General features: G+C 40.8%; 1 protein-coding gene across 6 annotated transcripts in view; it reads right to left on the bottom strand.

Moving 5' to 3' along the window:
• MECOM (MDS1 and EVI1 complex locus) overlaps window positions 1-22,439 on the bottom strand; it is a 344,439-nt gene that overhangs the window by 185,649 nt on the left and 136,351 nt on the right. For all 6 annotated transcript variants that reach the window (XM_054074326.1, XM_054074319.1, XM_054074321.1 and 3 more), the window contains exon 2: window positions 4,752-5,101. In XM_054074326.1, the coding sequence (XP_053930301.1) occupies window positions 4,752-5,101 (350 nt within the window). The remainder of the gene's footprint in view (window positions 1-4,751; window positions 5,102-22,439) is intronic.

The following is a 22,439-nucleotide window of genomic DNA, read 5'->3' as shown; positions in this document are numbered from 1 at the left end:
CAACATTCTGACAAAGGTTTACTAAAGGGAAAGGAAAGAACCCCAAAATGGGGGATAATATCGATACACAGAGCAGAATCAGCCAGTAAGTCCTCTTTATTACAGTGAAAGATATTGGATGCTAAAAGCAAGACAAGGCTATCAATTTAGGGGCTACAAACTAAATTTGGGAACATATACATTAGATTCTAACTCTAAAAACATACACCTTTACAATTTGTAACTTATTATTTAATTTTTATAGAGATATATGGGCCCAACTAGAATGCAGATTCTCAAATAAACCAAGATTTAAATTTAAAGAAATGCCAAAATAAAGCCAAAGAACGCAGAATTAAAACTTAAAATTGCAGCTATTCTGGTCTGTCCCTATAGATCAGTGGGAAGGGTTTACTCCAAAACAATTTTTAATAAGCTGTCTAGCTTTCCCTGAAGATGCACATCAAATGTATTAGAGGAGAGGTAAGCAAATAGACAAACAGCCTCCTAATTTCCATTTAGAATTAATAGCATCAACTCAAGCATACTCTACGAAATCTGAGATGTTTTTCAGCCTCACTGTCATGACAGGAAAATATACTGTGCTCTATAAAGAGATTATGTGCTACTTTATAAAGCTCTAAAATATTTTTTACTTCTGTGACAAGTTTGATTTATTACAGATTATTGCTCCTGGCTTTACCTTCCTAGTGAAGAAATAAAAGTTTAAGATAAAAAAAAGCTATGAAGAAATTGCACCTATGAATGAGATCGAGTTTGCTATAGCAGTAACAGACATGAATTTGAATATTCTACGTATTCCAGAAGATGCTAGTCTAAGATGTGCTTTTGCAACCTGTTTAAAGGCTTTCTTTGAAATACTCTCCCCAGTTGTTTTTCATAGCAGGGCATGAACTATGATGAAATCATTAAATTTGTGTTCTCTTGCTTTTGTTTAAAAAAAATTACTGCCATCCCTTAAAAGCTTGTTTTCTTTGTTGATTAAGAAGCAGTCAATTTTCCCTTTTCAAACAACCACTGAGCAACAGTCTCCTGACCTCCTCGGATATTCAGGCTGCCGGCAAATACTAAAACCTCAGTGACAAACTGCAAAAAAGGTCAACCTTTCCCCTTGTCCAGTGCCCTCCTGTTCGATTTCTACTTTAGCTAACCAATACCTGATTAGATAATGCTCAGCTCTAGACCCACAAAATGAGATAAAATTCAAATTAATGGCTTTTCACTTAAACTGGTCTACGGCACTCTAATCATGACCCAAGCACAACTATATCACAACAAATTCTCTTTGTCCCAGGGTGTGTTTTATGGCTGAAATATATAAACATACATAATAGACATTGGTTTCTTGGGCTTGCTCCAACAAAACTCTGCATTGATGCCATAGGGAATCTCGCTATAGGGGAACATGGGAACAGGCCCCATTTAATTCCTAAGTATTCTACAGCATTTTTTTCTTTATCATCGAATTGCTGGCTGCAAAATTTGAGAGCAGCAGTTCCTTCAGCTTCCACTTCTCTCCCGAGCACTACAGGCTAATCCTAGTATCAATTTAGATGGATACAAGTCACAAAATCTGGAAATCAGAATTATCCCGCAGCTGGAAACACACAAAACTACGGCAATCTTCTGCAAGAGATTTTAGCTGGATCTGTTATAAAAAATGTTCATTCCAAAAACAATGTTACAAGTCCAAATTTCTGTGTAACTATAGCCGTCCATAAAATATGCATCTAGGTTTTTGGTTTGAAAATCTCTAAGTTAAGACTCTAGGTTACCTAGCAATCCTTAACAACTGCAAAAAAAGAGCAAATCTTTCACAGCAAAATCAGAAATATTTGAGGGATTAGCAATCAACTAAGGAAGAACTCAGATTTCCTTCTAAAAATATTTTAATGTGTTTATATTATTTTCTTAAACGGATATTCTCTCATGATGTTTGAAAGCCAAACACCATTGCACGTTCAGTGTTTCACCTTAAATTTAGAAAAATGCAGATAAAATGGAATTATTTATTTTCTAGTCACTTAGTCATCCCCACTGTAGCTACAGGAGAGTCTATTCAAGAAAATTAAATAAGTACACAAACATGAGCAATGTTGCAACCCCTCTAAGTATTTCCCTGAGCAATGCATGTGTCAAGTGGAGAAACAAGTAAGCCAGGATGCAGAAAAATGCTTTATTTGCATTGTGAGACCAGTAAGAGGCTCAAGCAGGCTGAGCCATCTCACCTTTTGAAGCCACCAGATACACTCTCAGCTATAGAGAACTATGAACTATTCAAGGAGCTACATATAATCAAATACAAAATAATATCTTGACAGCAGCTATATCTGTGCATTAGGCATGCAAGTATCATTGTGGAAAAATAGGTTTTAAAACCTCTCATAGTACAAAGACATTTAATCCACAGCCAGTACCATATAGAAACTTGGGTGCCACCCTTACTGCATGTAAAATATAATAATGAATTTTTACTTTGATATCAGCCACAACAGAGTGGATTCTCCATTTATTGTCATATTGACACCTGGCAGGAGAAATGCCCTGTTCCACAAAAGTGCCAATTCAGGCAGAAAACTGACACCAGAAAAAGGTATCATCTTGCCTTCCCAAGATGATACCTAAATCTCAATAAATGATACCTTTCCCTAGAAATGCCATCCTTCCTTTGACACTGCCTGAGCCCATGCTTCAGGAACAGCTTCTTTCTTTCTTTTTATACCAAGGCATAGGTCCAAGGTAGTGGTGGTTTCCAAAGCAGTATGATGATAACCATCTGGGTTGGGACAGGAACTGGTAAGGTTTTCTTCAGCACTACCAGATCTCCCACCTCCGTCCTTTAGCCTTAACCTTCATTATATGCCATTTTACTCATTATATAAACTCTGGTAACCAGTGTTTCTTTGTCTCGTTTTAATTACAACAAATGTACTTAACCCACTTGTTGGAAAAATATTCTGTTTCATGCTCCCTTGAGCACTGCAGAGTACTTCTAGGTGAGTGGCCAAATTGCAGAGACTCAACTGTTGATTTTGTGTGATTTTGCTCCAGTACTTTTCAATAGCTTCTCCCCAGCTGTCCCAAACACATAACACTGTTCAAATGGTTTGAGTCTTGGAGCTTGAAAGGCATTCACTCTGCCAGCTGAGCTTCCAGCACTATCAAGATATACATTTCTCATGTGGATTTTGTAGACCCTGAAATCCTAAATATTTTAAGCAGTATGACTAGTCTGTAATATTATAGGTTATTAACAGCATCTAAGGGTGTGAAAATCAAGATGTGTTTTTCACAATATTAGTCGGGCTACCCTGCACTCTACAACCCGAGGAATACCCTAAAAATACTCTAATTTTGGTATACGTTAAACTTGCAAGTACAGCTGTGTCTCAGCAGTTTTGCTCTAATTTCCACTATCAATATCTGAGCTTAATTGTGGTGTGGTTAAACGTCAGATTTTATGGCTTCCTGATGCCTTTTTCAAATAACAAAGATTTCTCACCAGCAATTACATGGCATCAGGGTCTGTTAACTCGATAGAATGCTGCCAAGTCTGTAATTTCTCCTAACACTCTTCTGTCATATTGTCACAGGTCTCATCAGAGTTTAAACAACTGGATGGAAAGTTTGGAATGAACTCACTGAGTATTTATGTACAGTTAAGGGCAAATCAAACCTCTATATTTCACCATATCTGTAAGGCTCTGCCCCACATTGAAAACTCAATTTGTCCTGGGAAAATGAACCTCCCAGCTCTGCAGAGGTCACTTTTGACCCTGGAGAGCAGTGCAAGCTCTGCACTTCTCCCCTTATCAGAAACTAAAGGAAACTTACAGATGGAAAGCTAAGATTGCACTCTGTTTCTACAGCACATTGTTAAAACCATGAATAAAACCATGTGAGACCTTCTGTTACACCATAACATGACTGGCAATGTGCTCGGCTTTGGGTCTAAAGCCTTGACCTGACCATGGACCTGTAACTCAGCCAGCTTCACGGTGATATCGCAACAAGGAAAACACACTGCCCCCAAAGGCAGGGAAAGCAAGATGAAACTGCTGTACTCACCAAAGGAGGCCTTGAGCTCCTTCAAGAAAAGAAACATTTCTCAGAGCCTCTGCAGAAGTAACACGAGCCACAACATCCCCATGTGTGCTATGTTTGACACTAGCATCCAAACATACTTTCATGGAATGAATGTCAAAATTGCCATTAAATTAAATGGAACTAGGATCAACCCCCCAGCTTTCAAAGTCCATGAGTAGCACAAGGCAAAAGCAATTTGAGCCACACAATGCTAGATTTTAGGGCTAATCTAACCATGGCTGACAGAAAGTGGCAATACATAACCCCCTCAAAGCAGCACCCTGTTTTTTTTCAAATACAGAACAGTGCCACTTGCAAATCCCTCACCCACAGACATACTGAAGGACTGCACAAAAGCAGCATAAAAACAGTGCAGAAATGTTCCAACAACACAACTTCTGCCTCTCCTTTCCCAAAAGAGGCTTCACCTGCCAATATCCACCCAGAAAGATTTCATGCATGAAGAGCAACAATAATTCCTGCCTTTTTTCTTTTTCTACTTCACGTTTGTTTCATCCAGAAAGCCCCAAAAGACCACAGAGCAGTCTTCGTGCACACAAATATTCCCTGGCTGCTGCACGATAGGGCTCAAATTCTGCAAATATTTCTGAGTTTATAGACACGCAATAGAGTTCAACAGACTGAAAGAATGTAAAGTGTCTTACCTCCCAACCATAACTGGGATCTTTAAGGTGTGGCCGCTGCTCCCCTATGAAAGGGCCAAACTTTTCCCCTGCTTCAATCTTCCTTTTGGTCCATATCCCTAATCCTGCTCCAGGAATGCTGGATTCTCGGAGCTCAAACTCTGAAGGAATGGGAATGTCATCAGGAATGTATATCGGAGCCTTGTAAGGAGAGCTCTCCTTTGGTGTGAAAGCTTCGCTGGAGGTTGCTGGAGAAGATGGTTCTTGAATGTTGGCAGATGTTGGACACTGGACGTTTGCAGCCTCTCCATCATCTTCTGGCACTTCCTCCAAAGGAAGTTCAGGAAAGCTTTCATACAAACATTCATCACCTGGAAAATAAAGCCAAACAATATGTTTTGAAATGTCCTGACAGATTTTGCACATGAAACTCTTTCAGCCTGCGCATGCAACGGGAAGGGCAGTTGGGTGGCAGCTTCATTGATCCAGAGGCCCAGAGCAGAGCCTCACCCTGGAAGGAGCCAAGTCTTTTCCCTGTAGTAGGCCTGGGTGCACACAGTGTTTTTCACAGTATTCCTAACATCAAAAGTGCTTTACTTCATTGAACACAAGCAAGGGAATTACATACAGATGTATGTGCAGGCACACCCTATTATCCTGATGTAGCACTTTGCATTGCATACTCTTTGAAATTACAATTGAAAGCCAGCATTATATGTTACAACTGAAATCTAAGTGAAGTGAAAAGCAGGAAAGCTTTACTGGTCTTTCAGAGAGACAGATTGAACCTAAAGTAGCCAAAATTAAGTTTGATGGCCTCCAATTAGTCTTTGAAGGAACAGATCCAGCCTACCACACAACTCTTGGCAAGAACTTCAGCTGATGTAAATCAGTGTCTTACCATTGACCTCAAAGACATGATGGTCTAAAATAAGCTCAGGATCCAAACAGCACCTTATAGAGAACATGAGCCTTCTCTTCTTACCTGGGGCAGATCCAAAACACATTAAAAAAAAAAAAAAGACAACCACTTCATGTCTGGGGCTTAGCCAGCAAACAAAAAGAAAAAAAAAAAAGAAGAAAAACTCACTATTTTTGACAGCTCAAAATGTAAAAATGATTGTAAATTCCTTTTAGTCAAAAAACTTTGAGTAACTTCAGCAGGGGCTTTAGCTGCACCACCAATACAGGACTCAACCTAACAATACATACAAATGAGCCAAAAGACAAACTAACAAAATAACTTTATTTATTTGCATTCATTTAACTGTATTAATGTTACTGTACTTTTCCTACACACCAGAACTCATTCCATTTAATTCTAAACTAAATAGGAGATGTGAATACTATTTTCCAAAGAATGAAGTTGAGAGATCGAGTATGTAGGATCTGAGCATGAGAATATTTGCATAATGTAGTTGACCCAGAAATTAAAGTGTTACGCTGGGCTTGGCATTCAGAATTACTCTGTTTCAGTGAAGAAACAGGAAACTTTAAAATGTTCTTTCAATTTCTTGCTCATTTAAGAAACTATCCATGGTAGATTAGCACCGTATGCCTTTTCCACTGGAAACTGGTCATAGCCCATTATCTCTCACATCTTTGTTACATATTATCTCACAGTTTTATATCTGTGCTTTCATGCTTCTGGTACTGCCTAAGACAAACACTGGGACATAACAAATCATTCGAACAGACTGCTCCCATCACATGACTGGCAAACTGAATTCTTCATCTGTGAGCAATTTATTCACAGCCATGACCTGTTTTTCTTTCTTTTATGTGGCACTGGCTATGACCTCATACGTGTCACAAGAAAGTTCAGCTACCCATTCCCTTGGCCTCTGGTTTGGACGACTCTCTCTGCACTTTAATAATTGAACCCAATATCGATTAGTTTGTCACTTTTCTAATACCTAGTACTCTGAGAAGAAGAAAATCTTGACTGACTACCTTTCAGCCAAGGAGGACACACAGAAGGATTTTCCATTGCTTTGCCAGGTTTGGCAAAGATGCTCAATGGCTTGTGAAAGCACTGGGGCAGAGAGCTTGCTCTGTACATAGGTACTACGAGCCTGTGCCCAGACTTTCCTGCCCAGGGCTGGCCCACAGCAAAACTCAACCGGGACTCCAAGGAATAGGAAAGAAGACATGAAAAGAGTAGGGACACAGCTCCACCTGGATGTCACCATTCATTTCACCTGGACTGAAACTACCACATGGTGGCCATCTCTGTCATGCCACAGCATTATTGCTGCCCACAAACATTGCTCTACTCTAACGCTGTGGGACAGGTGACAGAGGCTGGTCCACATCTCCTGAGCATCCCTGAAACTCCAATGCACTCCTGTTTTCATAAGGCAGCAGCAATGCCACGTCCACCCAGAGCAGGCTCTCTTCCCATTTAGATGTCTTCCCTCAGTTGTTTAAATTGTAATCCTGGCTAAAAGACGGCACCTGTTTTTGAAACGGTGAAATCACAGAAGGAAAGTGATATGGATGACGATAAGCACAAGGCTTACTGGAAGGGGAGGGGGGGAGTGTAAAAACTTCAGGCATCTAAATCTGACTGATTTTCCATGACAGATGAGTGGCTGATACTCAAACTCCTTAAAAAGCCCTTCTCATGTGCTCACCACTCTTGTTCCTATCCCACCACACCCATAAAACCAAGGCTGTTCCTGTGCCACAGCCATGCTCAACTCTCCTCCACCAAACAAGGAAGCAGTTCACCCAAATCGTTTAAATCACAATAAGCAATAACCTGCTCTGTGACTTGTCCAAAGGGGCACCTTCCTCAGCCTCAGTTGCCAGCAGCGCCTGCCCAAAAGCCAGCACAAGCTGAGCCTTAAACATTTAGCAAACACAGCTTTGCAGATGTTTCTTCTCCCCCGGGGACAGTCCAGTTTAATTTCTCTCTCCCAGACTCAAAGGCCTCAGTTATCTCAGTCATTCTGGCTACACTCTGTTTTAGCTATATAGGGTCAAACCTGCAGCTGATAAATTGGCCTCTGGAAGCCTGGCAGGGAGACAAGTCCGTTTGCTGGGTCTATTGTGCCTCCTTTGATTTCCAGCAGCCACACCCGTTGTTGTCGTTAAACACGAGCTTTCAGTTTGAAAGCTCTGGAAAATATAATATTCCTATAAGCACCAAAGCCCTAACAGTGTGGGTAAAACGGATTACTGAACTATTATTCTGCCTGAAATAGCAACACATTCTAACAAAAATATATTATAAAACCTCAAAATAAACAAGAAGTTGAATTACAGCCGACCAAGAGATGGGAAGACCATTAAGACATATTTGTGAAATTAATGATGAAGGAGCTATATTGAAATCAGTGTCCACAAACGAGGATCTGGTCTTCATTTTCAAATGCTTAGGGACTGTTCCACTTGAAATTTACACCGACATGGATCAGAAAGACTTTCAGAAAAACCGTGAGATTAATCATATTGTATAATATTGAATGATAGTAAATACTTGTAAGTTAGAATTAGACCCAGGGACTGCGCAGGTAAGCATCATGTTTCAAGTGATCTGCAAATCATTCACACAGATAGCACTCCAGTTTTGAAATTCAAGATGGTTTCTTTAAAGTCCAGTAATTATCTCCACTAGAAACGGGATGAAATAAAAACAAGGCTCCTGATAAGGGAACAGATGAGATTAGGTAATGTGGAAGCTTAGATACTAGCCTCCATAAAATTCTTTGCCATTTTACAATAAAAACATGAGCAAGCTTCAAAGGAAACCCAGGAGGAAAGGTTAATTGCTACTAAAAGACCAGGGCGGACACCTGTGTTTGCACTTTTGACACAACCTTGCACACCAGCAGGAAAGAATCCACGTGGCTGAGTGCTGAGGATGTGCCTCATAAGGATGGGAGCGCAATGTGCCAAAGCTACTGCCATAACACTGGGGCCTGGGGTCATTTCAAGACCAAGAGGGTTCCTGTGCATGACTAGGAGGAGGAGAGAACTTCCTTCCATTTGGATGTTTCTTAGCAATTCAGCATGCTCTTCCTCTGAAAGAGCAATTATGTAGGCGGCACTAACGACTGAGAGGCAGAGGTTGCTGAGCGCAATACAATCACTTTCCGCTGGCTGCAACTGGTGGTGAGGCACAGGAATGCTGTTTTCAAAAGCACACTAGGCCATGCGTCCAATGAAACCCTGCCTTTCTGCAGCTGGAATCCCACACGACGGCATCTCACATCAAGGGGACATGTAGCCTATTAAATGTATCGATGTTTCAGGGTGGTCTTCAATTCTAAGTTTACATAAAGTCCTCAAAGGGTCAAGTCCACATTGAGATCTCCATACCTAAAGCCACCCCTAACAAACAGAAACGTATCTGTACAGACTATCCATTCTCCCTTTCTTCAGGCAATTTGTACCTGAAGATATACATTCCCAAAGCAAGTGATAAACTCCCTAGCACATAAATCTGCTTCTCTGCACTTGGAGTTATGCATGTGGCCACAAGTGACTTTATCATAAACTGAATAGCTGATTACTTCAGATGAAGCAAATAGGCTGGAAGCAAAAGCATCTAGAGAGCCTGCTTCAGAAGTGTTTCTAATGCCATCATCTTCAAAGCAAGATAAAACCAGAGCTGAGATAAATGCAGAAGGGGCTCTTTGCAAAGAGAAGATACACACAGGTTCATGCCTGCAACATCTCACAGGTGAGAGATGACCCCTAGCTCCAAAAGCTAAACATTAGAAGGGCCTGCCTCTGTTCAATGGGAGAAATCCATCATATGTCAGGAGCTTTGAGCTCCGCTAGCACTGTTGGCCATACCTGATACGAGCCTTTGGCAAGGATGCATTAATTATGGCTTTGGGGGAATGTATTAGCGTCAGGTGAATCAGTCTCTTTTCCTGTGTAAGGTAAGGGTGGACCTGAATGAACTACAAAGCCCTCGATCAGACCCTTTAAAGAGACCAGAGAGCATTTATATTTATTTGACCTGAGGTTTTTATTCAATGCTGAGAAAATCAGCACGGAGTATTTGCACGGATATCTGAAAAGGAAGCAGGCATTTCCTGTTGCATACAAATGAGACACCTTTATCTGAATTCTTGTTTGAACAAGTATTAAAGAAAAAAAATGTTGTAGGCAGGGACTGATTGATTACAAAATACATCCACATTGGTCTAGAACATGGAAGGTCAGAAAAAGCAGAAAATTAAGAGAAGGAAACCTATTAGCTTCAAAAGGACCATATAGCCAGTGATGGACTACATGTGAGCCACCTGACAGTCCCCCACCAGGTGGGCATGGCTCAGAGAGGGCCACTTTTACATCATCTAGAGAAGCAGAGAAGGATCCTTAGCTTTAGAGACGTGCAGAAGTTGGGCTACTATCTCCAGGCACAGAAGGGAGTCTAGCCAAGGTCTAAGTTACTCTACTTGAGCAATTTATCAGTAAACGCACCTAAGACTGTTTTGTGCCACTCCCTATTCTCAGATCTGTTCTGTGGAGCTGGACCTAATGATGATTATTTATTATTATTTGAATTGTAACACAGTCTGGGGGCCCCAGACAGGACCCTATTGCAAAAAAATTCAGACAAATCTAAACAAATGAAATTAGATTCTAAACAGAATAGAGCTAGTAATTCCCAGTTAGGTGAAAATCATAAAACAAACAGGGGAAAGAAGAACTGTTCTACAAATAGATATTTTGGAGGTAAAACAAAAGAGATTACAAGCAAACGCAGAGATAAATACAGCACTTCAAGCAGTTCCAAATCACTACTTCAATTACCAAGGCAAAGTACTTTCAGAAACCTTAAGTCTTCAAATGCATGAGTGTTTTGCATACTGGTGTTACTCCATGCCAACGCAAGCATGAGAAAACTGAGTTTGTTGTGAACACGCTCAAAAGGTCCAACTCTGAAAACCGCACACGTGGACCGTGCAACAAGAGCGAGGGGGACCAAAGCACCCGTGTGGTGGCCCCAAAGAACAAATTCTGATTTCTCTTACATGACTGCTAAACCCAAAGTAATTACTTCAGACTTCCACCAAGGAATAAATTAGATCACTGTCTGTTCTAAAGTTAGCCAAAGTCACTCGAATTTCTTCAGATTGATGCTAATGTAACAAAATGAGAGGGAAATGTGGTGCCCAGATTTCAGCTTTCCCTTCATGCCTGCGATGCTGCAGATCAGTTCTCTTGGCAAAGCCTCGCTGTACCACAGTGTTGAGCCGTACTGATCAAACCCTTCTGCAACGCAGGCAGAAGAGGGAGTTGTAGGAAAAGCTGCGCAGACAAAGGCAGGGAAAAAATGCAGCCCGAGTCAGCCTGAGCACAGCGAGCTCTGGGGCTGAAGTACGGAAATCACCTACTTCTCACAGGGATGCACCTCAAGGTGCAATATTTACCTGAAATGGAAAGGGAGCTCAGTCTGGATCACTGCTGGAGCGCCCTGTGCAAAGGGCTTAGGGCTGCTGGTAACTTCTGTCTATGCCTCATGGCAAGATGCATATCAGCAACAACAGTGTAAATAATTCACAAGATAAATGAAAAAGAACCTTCCTTGCATGGGAAGCAGTTTTGCTTCTTTAATTAGTGTGTCTGCAGAAGATAACCCTGAAATAAGACGCTCTTGTTGGAAGCAGAAAAGAGCTCCTGATGGTAGGATGAGAACCAAACCCTGAGGGCTTTGGAGGAATCTGTCCACAGAGGATTGAGAAGTGCAGTTACACGTAGAACCACTAGGTTGGAAAAGATCTCTTAAATCATTGAGTCCAACCGTTCCTATCTGCCACTAAACCATGTCCCTGAGCACCTGTCCACCCGTCTTTTAAACACCTCCAGGGATGGGGACTCCACCCCCTCCCTGGGCAGCCTCTGCCAGGGCCCAATGACCTTTTCTGTGAAATTTTTTTTCACGATGTCCAGTCTGAACCTCCCCTGGCGGAGCTTGAGCATCAGGCCTTTGAGAGAGAATAGTTTCAGAGCTGCCAAGTGTTGGTACTAGACCAGCAGCATCATAATGCAGTAACTGCGTAAGGGCCTGCCCATCGTCTCTGGCAATTCTCAGTATCAGCCCCTACAATAACTAGTAGCGTTTGGTGCTCTGTCTAGTGTCATTCATGTCTAATTGAGTAACACAGTCAAAAGCATGTGATGTGGACCAGACGCTGGCTTTTAATTAGGGTCCAGCACTGAGAGACCGTGGGTCACATTTTACTTTCATTTGCACAGGAGCTGCTCTCCTTGATCTTGGGGGAAGTTGCACCTGCATAACTGAAAAGCAAAATTTGGCTGCTTGTGTTCCTGTGCACTTCCCATACAAATTACTGTATTACATGCAGCAACAAAGAATTATAAATGTTGGCTGGCGCGCACTGAATTTATTTACAAGTTAAGTCTAATTTTATTTATAGCTCCAGTACAATCATCTCTGGTAGAAATATTTATGTTATCTGTACTTCTGGTCTGTTAGAGTGTACTGCAATCATAAACACTGCTGAAAAATTATTCGCAGTTAGCAGGGTTTAAACTACCCATTATATCACTAGCTAGTGCCAATAAACTTCGGTGCTGGTTGATAAAGTTTCCTCAATGGAATAAATATATATTTGACTTTCAAAATCTTTTCTGGGTTACCCAGAGCAGGGGGTAAGAGAAGAGGGAAATGCCAGCTGTAGGGTTTGATATACTGAGGGCCGGGTCTGCAGCTAGCAAGGAGCCTGTAGAGATCCACACCGGCTGAGAGGCAGCCCAAAGCATGCCGAAACTCTAACTGATAGCTTACATTTGTATCCGAGTAAAATATTACAGCTAAGTGGAGCTGTAGCAGCTAATGCATACTTACTAACACCCTTTGTAACGCTCTATATGGAGTAGACACAAGGTGGGGGGGAATCTACCTTGAAATTTTGAGCCCTGAGTATTGGTCACTGCTAAGGGAGGAAAATGGATTAGAGGAATCAGCTTTTGTTCACTGTTTGATTGCCATAATGGTAAACACGACATATATTCTCACACTGACATGGCATGAGAAGCCAACACGCTTAGGAGAAAACTAAGGGCAGGAAGGTTAAATGTGCATTAGTGAGATCAGCCACTTTATATACAGAAAATGCTAGTGAGGAACAAAATGTAACTGAATCTGTATCATCTAGGGTAAGACAGAAAAGGTAATGCACTTTAACAGTCCCTGACACAGTGAAAAACTATTGCTGCAAAAGAGCATTTTTAAATGAGAACAATTACTTAAACCTACAGTATTATAATCAACACAAATTAAACTTTATCTCAATGTAATAAATCAGTGTAAATGAAGTTCTTTTTACTCATTAGTAGACCTTTACTCTTTTAAAGCGAGATGTGTCATAAAGTAGCACTAGAAATCACATGCCTCTTTCTAACAGAAAGCAGTAATAAAAGATGACTATTCTACCAAATTATAATGAAGACAGATAACAGAGTGAATTATAAAACAAAGGTTATAGATAGAGACTGAGCCTTGGAGAGGTAATGACTTTTAATTGGATTGAGTTTATCATATTTTCAGAGGTACAGCGCAACCAGAAGAAAGGATTAGAATTATTTCCACATTTCATTATTTGGCATAATGAGAAAACAGAGGGAGGTCCACATCCCTGATGTGTTTAGTAAGCCACAGGAGATGTTGAACATGTCAGTATCTGGTAGAGTACGGTCCTGAGACACAAATGCATTCGCTCCCTTATAATGCAGCAAAGTGTAATCACTTGGAGAGGAGGGAGAAGGAGGGGAAAAAAGCCAGGTCATGAAGTTTTGTTTCAAAAGCGCATTACAAATTAAAAGGAATTTAACCCCTTCCTGCCTGCAGCCACCTCAGCACTGGCTTACAAATGCCCATACATCTGCTTTGGGAAGCTGAACTATTCTAACTCTAAGCGCCAATAGGTTTAAAAAAATCAATTGGTGAAACCTCAACCAACTCCATCCCCTCCCTCAGGCCTAGTTACACCATCACAGCAAAAAGACCATGGGGAAACCATTAGGGAAGAGACCTGACCTGCCAGAATCCCAAGGGATCCCCTGTATGCACTCCACTTCAGAACAGTGCGGTTCGTGGACCAGCCGGTAGAAGGCAGGTGGGGAAGAAAGAGAAGGAGCTGAGGGGTTGTTGAAGAAGGACCAATGCACATGGCAGGGTATGAATGATGGACCCATTTGCACACTATATCCAAGTACTTAAGGGAGGGCTGGAGTTTCTGTGAGTTACCTCTGAAAACTGAGCTACCGTAGAGCAGAGACAGAATGGTTTGTACCAGCAGCCAGACAGCTTTTTAATTATGCAATTACAGTGAGAGAGTCTTAATTATATTTAAGTGACACTGTGATACACTGTAGTTAAGTCCTTGAAACGTTAACAGAAGTACTCCTAACGAATACACTAATCAGGAAAAGTATTGGATAATTAATCCTACAATACTGCCCACCTCAAAAACTCAAGGTCTGGCAAGACTGGTTTCCAGCATCTGTTTGAGGAGATACAAGGCCACAATTTTTCCTTCTCAGCAGCATGTGCTGTAGTTATATCCCCACAAGGTCACCCAGTAACAAGCAAGATGTACTTAGCTGATTGGAAAATCATGAATCTTAAGATCAACTATTCTTCGTGTTACATGCGTGTGTGTATAGTGCATCATTCTTTATGGCATCAGTATGTGTTAACAGCCAACCTGTTCGGATTATTAAAGTCATCATATTTTACACAAAAAATCCTTTGGGACAGTTTTATTTCATCATACGGAGGAACACTTTTATTCCTGCATGACAATATAGTTTTGGGTGGGATGACAATTTCTTCCCATTTTTCCTTATGAGACCTAAGACCTTACCCGACATGAATAACTTTGACAAGTTCTCATTGGTATCTCACTTAACACAAATACATATGTTTTCAGAGTGCACAAATGTTTTTTGTTTCATTTTTCCAGAATAAAAACATTTTGAACTGATTTATCAAGATTATTTTCATAGATCCCACTTTCCCTTTGCACCAGACGCTGCCTGTTCCTCCACTTTCACAGTTTGTTCTGACAAATCAAAGTCTACCTCTCAGCTGCACACTTTAAGTAAGCACTTAATAGTGTTTAATATCAACAAAATATTTCTAATCAGTAAAATATATTTGTGTTTCCTGGCATATTTCAGAAGGCAGGTCTGCCCCAGCAAGCCTAGGATTTATGGGGTATCTTAAAGTCAGTGGGACTTCTGCCAGCGTCTTTAATGAAATGATAATTTCGGTGGTGATGCAGATAGTTTGTCCGCGAAATTGATAGTATTTATTGCAGGCATCCAAGTACAAACAAGCCACTTTTTACCCTACTGCAAGCCCCAGACTCTATGGCAGTATCACTTTAGAAAGGACAGAAGCAAAAAACCTACACCCGTTAAGTACCCCTACAATTCTCCACTGCCTTGCTAAGGTAGTTTATTTTTCTAGAAAATATGGCATACATGAGTGTGATACTAAAAGGATTTGTAGCAATTATTTTCTTTGGCCTTTGTATAAGAGGACGGAGGGGAAACTCAAGGCTTTTTGCAACTAAACCACTCATATGGAGATAAAACCAGAGCCTAGTCCTTCCATCACTACAAGGCTTCATGCACTCCTTCAGTCCAGCTGAAGGAAGGTCTACTGCCTCACTGCCCATGACCAGAATTCCCTCCCCATGCCCTGTCTGCATCCTCTGCTACGGAAAAGTGTTTGAAAACCAGATCTGCTTTTTCCTGAAAACCTTTCTTTTCTTCCTCACCCTCCCCTTTCTTTCTCTTCCCACTTTTCTCAGAACTGCTCCCTTTTCTCTTCCACATTGTTACCAAAAAATCATGGAAAAGGAAAACACTCAGAGAAGCTTAAAAAAGTAAAATCCAAACCCCAAATATTATAGCTTTGAGAGTTTCTATGAGCAATCAGGAGATTTATTTTTTTTTAACGGAAAAGTGTTTGCAAAATTTAGGCAAATCCAGGATGTTGTCACCTCTTTCCTATAAAATTATTCCTCGCACAATTTAGGAACTTCTCTGAGAGTGTTTGTCTGGCTGTATTTTTCCCTAGCACATCTAAGTGTATGGTTTCTGTGGGCTGACTGCTTTGGGGTTTTCAACACTAAGAGTTTTCTACTCTTGCTTCTCTCCCGTGCCAGTGGTCTGCAGTTGACGCAGGGACGTGCCTGCTCCCTCTTTAACAAGTATTTGCAACCTCAGCCAAAATATATCCTTTGCTACACCCTTCATTTGGGCACAGTAACATCTCATTCCGCTCACTCCTTTACCTTTTTCTTTGGAGAAAGAGGAGCAAAATTGCTTAAATCCATCTGCATTACTGTTCTCTCGGGGAAAATCTTTCCCCTGCAGCTTCCAGGGTCCGGAATGCAACTGCCGGTGATGCCCTTGTCTTGTGTGTTTGGAGGCCTTCTATGCAAGTCAAAGCTTCACAGACAGAGGTATTAGGGACACAGAAACCATTAGGGAACTTTTGACAAGCAAAGACCAGAGTTTTTCCGAGATCAACTAGTTAAAAAAAGATTGAGAAGAAATTCATCACACATAGGACTAAAAGGAAATACCTCTGGACTCTCACCTCCCTGGTCTACCAAACTCTGATCCTTTGCTTATACTGAGAACAGGTTACTCTGACACTGCACACTCAGTTTTAGCAAAAATATCCAGTAATAAATTCTCCCATTCCCTATTGGGTTTCCAGTTTCTTCCACAGAATTATATTATCTTCAGATGAGCCCCATGGTGAATAGCTCATCTCTCCTCAGCACTTTGAAGATGCAAAGCAGGACAGTATGGAAATGCTAAGATTTCTCATAGCACCAGTAGCCTGTTGCAAGAAGGGAGGAGTGACAGTCCTTATTCTGATCACATCCCTCCTCCAAAATCAACAGTGACACCAGTGTGAAACCAGAACGACTCCCCTGCTGTGAAACAGTTAACATCAGTTAGATCTACTTTGAAAAGAGAGAGAGAAAGAGAGAGAGAGAAAGAGAAAGAAAGAGAAAGAGAGAGAGAGAAAGAAAAAGAAAGAGAGAAAGAGAGAGAGAGAAAGAGAGAGAAAGAGCGAGAAAGAGAGAGAGAAAGAGAGAGAAAGAGAAAAAGAGAAAGAGAGAGAAAGAGAGAGAGAAAGAGAGAAAGAGAGAGAAAGAGGGAGAAAGAGAGAGAAAGAAAGAGGGAGAAAGAGAGAGAAAGAAAAAGAGAGAAAGAGAGAGAAAGAAAAAGAAAGAGGGAGAAAGAGAGACTACTGTTTATTTTACACAGATTCCTGGTTAAAGCCTCAAATGTTTTATGGATATTTATTGATACATATTAACTGTAAAGAAAGTTTACTACTAATGTAATTTATTTCACTCTGTTCCATACTTCCACACACCTTGTATTACTTTCTATGAAGTTGTTGATCTTGGAAAAGCAGAGGGGTCCTGGTGAGCTGCTACCAGAGACCTATAAATCAGCACTCTGAAAGCTTCTGGTTCATCCCAATAACTTGGAATCAAATTTGAAAAATAATCTTTCTTTTTTTTTTCTTTTTCATACTGGCAATCCTCACAAGTTCAATTGTTTTCATGTGCAGGCTGATATATGACAGCTTAAATAAATACATAGCACTTAATGGAGCAAATTCAGCCTTAGTGTAATTGGATGCCATGCCATTAGAGACCTTGGTCCAGGCAGTGATCTCCATCCCAAAGGATTGCAGAGGACCCTATGAGCCCAAACTAACATGCGGTTGTTACATAATTTAATTCTACTTTTTATGTCACTATGGACTAATCTTCTGTTATAAAGAGTACTTAACTATGTATCTATTTATATTTACAGAAATGGATTTAAGTACTGTTTATAATGACAAGAATGTATATATATACAAAATGTATATGTAATATAATATTATATATAAACACAAAGACACATCCTAAATCATGGAAGTGGTGGAGTCCTTGAGCAAAAATGGCTTGAGGAGTATATTTTTATGGGAGGAGAATAACGTGACTTTTCATGGCTTTGTTCTGAGAATGACCCGAATTCTCTTTTTCTAAAATAAAGCAAAAAATGCTCAGAAATTTCCAAGCTAGACTGTTATGCTTCACAAAGCTGTAAGCGGTCACAAAAGAGATCTTTTGTCAGATATTCTTCACAGTAGCATCAGCGTCTGTACCAGGAGAATAGAGCACAGCAGGAGCAGCAGGAGCTGCACTTGCTCAAACAGCAGTGATGCAATTGCTGCTCATGGAAGAGATTTTCCAAGTGAGGAAGTGAGAGCAATAAATTGCATTTTAAACTTTCCCCGGTAAACTCATCAGAAGCTGAAGTCAAGTAAAAGCAAATATTCCTAAAACACTTTTCAAAGCAGGCAACAAACTAGTATTTAAGCGACCTTCTCCACACTCCTGTGAGCCTTAATTCAGCAAGTTAGGTGAGGCCGTGCATAACTCCAAGCATGTTAGTGGAAAAAGTATACAAGTATTATTATAAGGATAAGTTTAAAGAGCATTCGGTACACAACTGTGCACCCCATCTCACCTGTATGCAGACTGCAGCCACGTGGGGCAAACACAACTGAGCCACAGTCACAAATTCAATTGACGGCAAGCTTAGAAAATAAGCAAATTGCCTGGATTTGGCATCCCTTAGTGCCTCTCTACAAAGCCACAGTCCGGCTGCTCTACAGCACATTAGTTGCCAGTTCGTGTATGGACTACAGCCCACACAGGAAAAGCTGGAGATCAGCAAAGCAAACCTTTGAAGAGGAAGTGAACCTCTTGAACCTAAAGTGAAGACTCAGATCTTGTGAGCCTCGCACAAGAGCCCACAACAGGCACAGGGAAAAGCTGCATTTCAGTAAGGGCTCTGGAAAAGGTCATCTAGAGCAAGGGCATTAGGGGCCAAGCACTGGGCTGAGCCTGGCTATGGGATTCCTCTCCCAGGCAGGAGCTCTCTCAGAGCTGGCTGTGCTCCTCCTCGCACCGCACCATCTCTCTTTCCTCTCTGGGGTCATCAACACTCTTCTCCAAGATTAGCAAGAAGACCGGGTACCACACGTACCAACCTAAAGGAGCACAACCAATAGCCCAAAGTTTGAGCGATACTTCCCAAAATTAAAAAATAAAACAGACCAATGTGCTGATTGGAGCTTTTGCAAAAAGCACATCTCCAGGGCCAGGCTGAGATCTGCCCGGGTCCCAGACCAGGCTGGGAGACTCCCACTGTGCAGGAGAGTCCGTTTTCACTCCCTGCTGCTTACCAGGGACTTCTGTCTCACCAGAGGCCAAACCTCCAGCATTTATACATCCACAGGGAATTTTTCAGGGGAAAAGATCTTGACATATTTTTTGTCCAGGTATTTTAGCTGAATAGGATAGACCACATAAATACCATTTGTTGTTTTAAGTGCAAATTACAGCAACTTCTTTGAACAGGAGCGTTTGGTAGCTGACACATCTATGGATGTTTTAAATCATAAGGGCATCCACTCCATTTTGGTTTTAATGTGTTTGTGTGTGAAGTTCTTTGTCATTCCAGCCCACCTGTCTCAGAGCACAGAAATCGAAAACAGGAGTAACTCTCAAATTTCACCTCAATTTAATCCATCACAGAAAGCAGACTGGTTTTGCACTGTATAAAAAAAAACCGCCAGGACATTTAAACAAAGTGACACAGATCATCAGCAGATCAACTGAAAATGACAGCTCAATCAAACAAATGTATGTTGAGAATTTCCACAGGGCAGCTCTAGCTGCAGCCAAACCAAATTTGTTTAGTATACATAAGTTAGCTGCTTAGAAACATTCAGTATGCTGCTAGCCAGATGATGACTTTCCCAGATAAACATCTACTTAACCAAATATCCCCCATCCATGAAACTGCTAGCAGCGTTTTGATGTATTCTCCTAGTCTCTTAAAAATATTACTTTGCTCCAGTAGCAGGCTGGTACTGACCCACCTGTGCGGCACCTAAGTAAAAATAACTGAAGAATCCTTTAAAAAAAATTGTTATAACCACCAAAAGGTAGGCAAAACTCCATAACCCTGATGGAATCATTCTGGCTGCCAATAAATTCTCAAAGTGGCATTAAGGTGACATACAAATTACAAACTTGGGAAGCACCCAAGAAAACTGTGCATCCTGTGCCATATATCAAATATCCAGAGAGGAGAGGAGAGGATTCGCCTGATTCTTTTAAATCCAGGTATTCCTACTGGAATTAGTGACAAATCTCCTATTGATTCCAGAGGTGCCACATAAAGCTTTCACTGGGGAAATACATTGATAAGAGGTCTCCTTTCCAATTCATCCCTTCTTTATAACACCTTTTCTGCAGTCCTATTCACTGACAGTAGTAGTGCTAAAAATAGTTTTGAAAATTAGGAAGACATTTGGCAAATTTAGTTCAGAGGTCATTAAATACACATCAAGCATCGGATACCAGAGCAAAAGAGGCTTCGGTTCAGACAACAGTAGGGCTTCCTGCACTCAGTGAAATCAAGGAGACTCCATTGAACACAAATCAGACTAGAGGCATGCGGTCCATGTACACTGATAGCAGCCAAAAGCCCATCTGATGTGAAAAAGTCAGATTTTATTCATGGTGACTGTTTTAGGGATCAACGGCACACTTGCCGTTCACCCGCCATGTGCGTGTTTTAGTGGGCGATTGTGCAATTAATATAACTCTAAGCCGAATAAGGGCCTGGAAAAGACTGGCTAATATAATGACTTACAATATGAATTACAATTTTGGTGAAAGCTTATTTTTTATTTTTGTTTTTTTACTTTTGATTTGTTAAAATAAATAGATCCAAAAAATAACAGCTACTAGGCAATACACATCCGCTCTTCAAAGTTCTGTCAAACAAAGGAGTGCCTATAAAGTACATTTTCTGATGGACATCTGCTTACTATTTAATATCCACAAAGAGAATATTTACAAAAAAACCCAAGTGCAACAAATTAGGAGGCCTGTGATTCTGGCGCATCCCTAGGAGCAGAGTTTACAGAACAATCAGAGCGATATGTGATGGCGATGGAGGCAATAGATGCTTACAAATTTGTCATAGCTTATTTCCTTTGGAAACATATACTCCAAAAGTTGGGTTGTAAGTGGTCTGACGGCACTAAGTAACTCATACCTAACCTGAAGGCTGCCTAAGAAGATCAAGACCAGCTATGCTGCACCAACGCTAAGAGATAAATGTGGTTTTCTATCCTTTTATTGGAGAAGAGGAGGCCAAGCTGTTCATGTTTAAGTTTGGAAACTCCGGTGTCCTGTTCTTATCACCGGTGACAGACACCCACAATCTCTGTGAAATAAATAAAACAAAGAAGATGGGTGTCAAAGTGCAAGAGTCTGATAGTGGTTGGGGAGAAGGAAAAAATCGCCTAAGCACTGTTTTACCAGCCCAGTGCGAGGGCTTTGCTGCACAGAGAAACACACACTGTTGAATATCACAGGATTTCCTTAAAAAGCCTGCGTTTGGGGGAAGTTTAACTCATGAGTTCCAAAGGCATAACTGCACTTTTGTCAGAATTTGCAAGTTTGTATATTGCTAAGGAAGAAAAACACCAGAAAGTAGGGAAGAAGAGCAGCCAAATTCAAAGCATTAACCCCATGAATGGTTCCTGCTGGATATTGTTTTTTACAAATGCTGTGTTTCTTTCAATGCAGAAGAGCCACCTGATGATACGGAGCAGACACCACGAGCTCAAAGCTTGTATTATTTTCAATGACGCAGGATTATTTTTTCCCTTTTCCCCTTCCACTTCCCCTGAAAACAACATGCAGAAAAACACACATACATGGGGGAAATTTAAACAAGATGTAATCTTGCAAACTAGTACTCAGAAGAGGAGAAACCATAAAATTAAATAGGAAAAGGAGCTTATACAAATTAACCCAAACTTTACCAACAACAACAAAAAATCCAAACAAAAACACACATCCCCCAAACTATTAAAAGCCAACAATAAATAAGGAGGATTGGGTAAATTTTCTTTGATTTTAGCAGTATGACTGTCTTCGAATTTTATGTCTGGAGATATAAACCAACTCAGATGGCATCCATGCAACTCTTTAGTATTACTCTCCTCTTAATCTCTACTCTCAACCTAGAAGCTACACATTAAATGAGTCGAGCTACAGTGAGAACTCATCTGACAAACATATCGATGAGGGTGTTGCAGGTTATCGCTGGCAGCAGATTTCAGTTCTTACAGGGAAACTAAAGACCGTAGTGTAAAATCTTCATTGATGACTGGTTTATCACTTAAGTGCAATTTTAGTAACGTTAGTCATTTTATTCTTAGCTAGTTAAACTCACCAGTGCAAGAGCAAAACAGGGCACATAACCAGCAAAGATACCCTTGCCCTATTCTGTTCACTAAGGCAAATATATCCAGGATGTATTATACATGCAGGGAAATCATATTTCATTTCTGTCAATGGCCTCACTCCCTACGGTGCTGAGAAACTATCCTGCCTATGGTAGGAGTCCAGAAAACCATGCAGCTTTCTCAAACGGGACGAACAATCCGGCAAATTTTAGTAATTTTCCCAATATCATTAGGAACCGTCAGTAGCATTACTCATGGAATTTACAGCCCTGATTCAGGCCTGGTTTAAGCCAGTTTGGAGTAGAACTGAATCAGCTCAAAGTGGGTATTGATAAGCTTAATATGAATAAAAA

Source organism: Cuculus canorus, chromosome 9 (genome assembly GCF_017976375.1).
Source record: "Cuculus canorus isolate bCucCan1 chromosome 9, bCucCan1.pri, whole genome shotgun sequence".
In the NCBI taxonomy this organism is placed as follows: Eukaryota; Metazoa; Chordata; class Aves; order Cuculiformes; family Cuculidae; genus Cuculus; species Cuculus canorus.
Note: the sequence above shows the minus strand (reverse complement) of the source record. Positions and strands in the feature narration are given on the sequence as shown.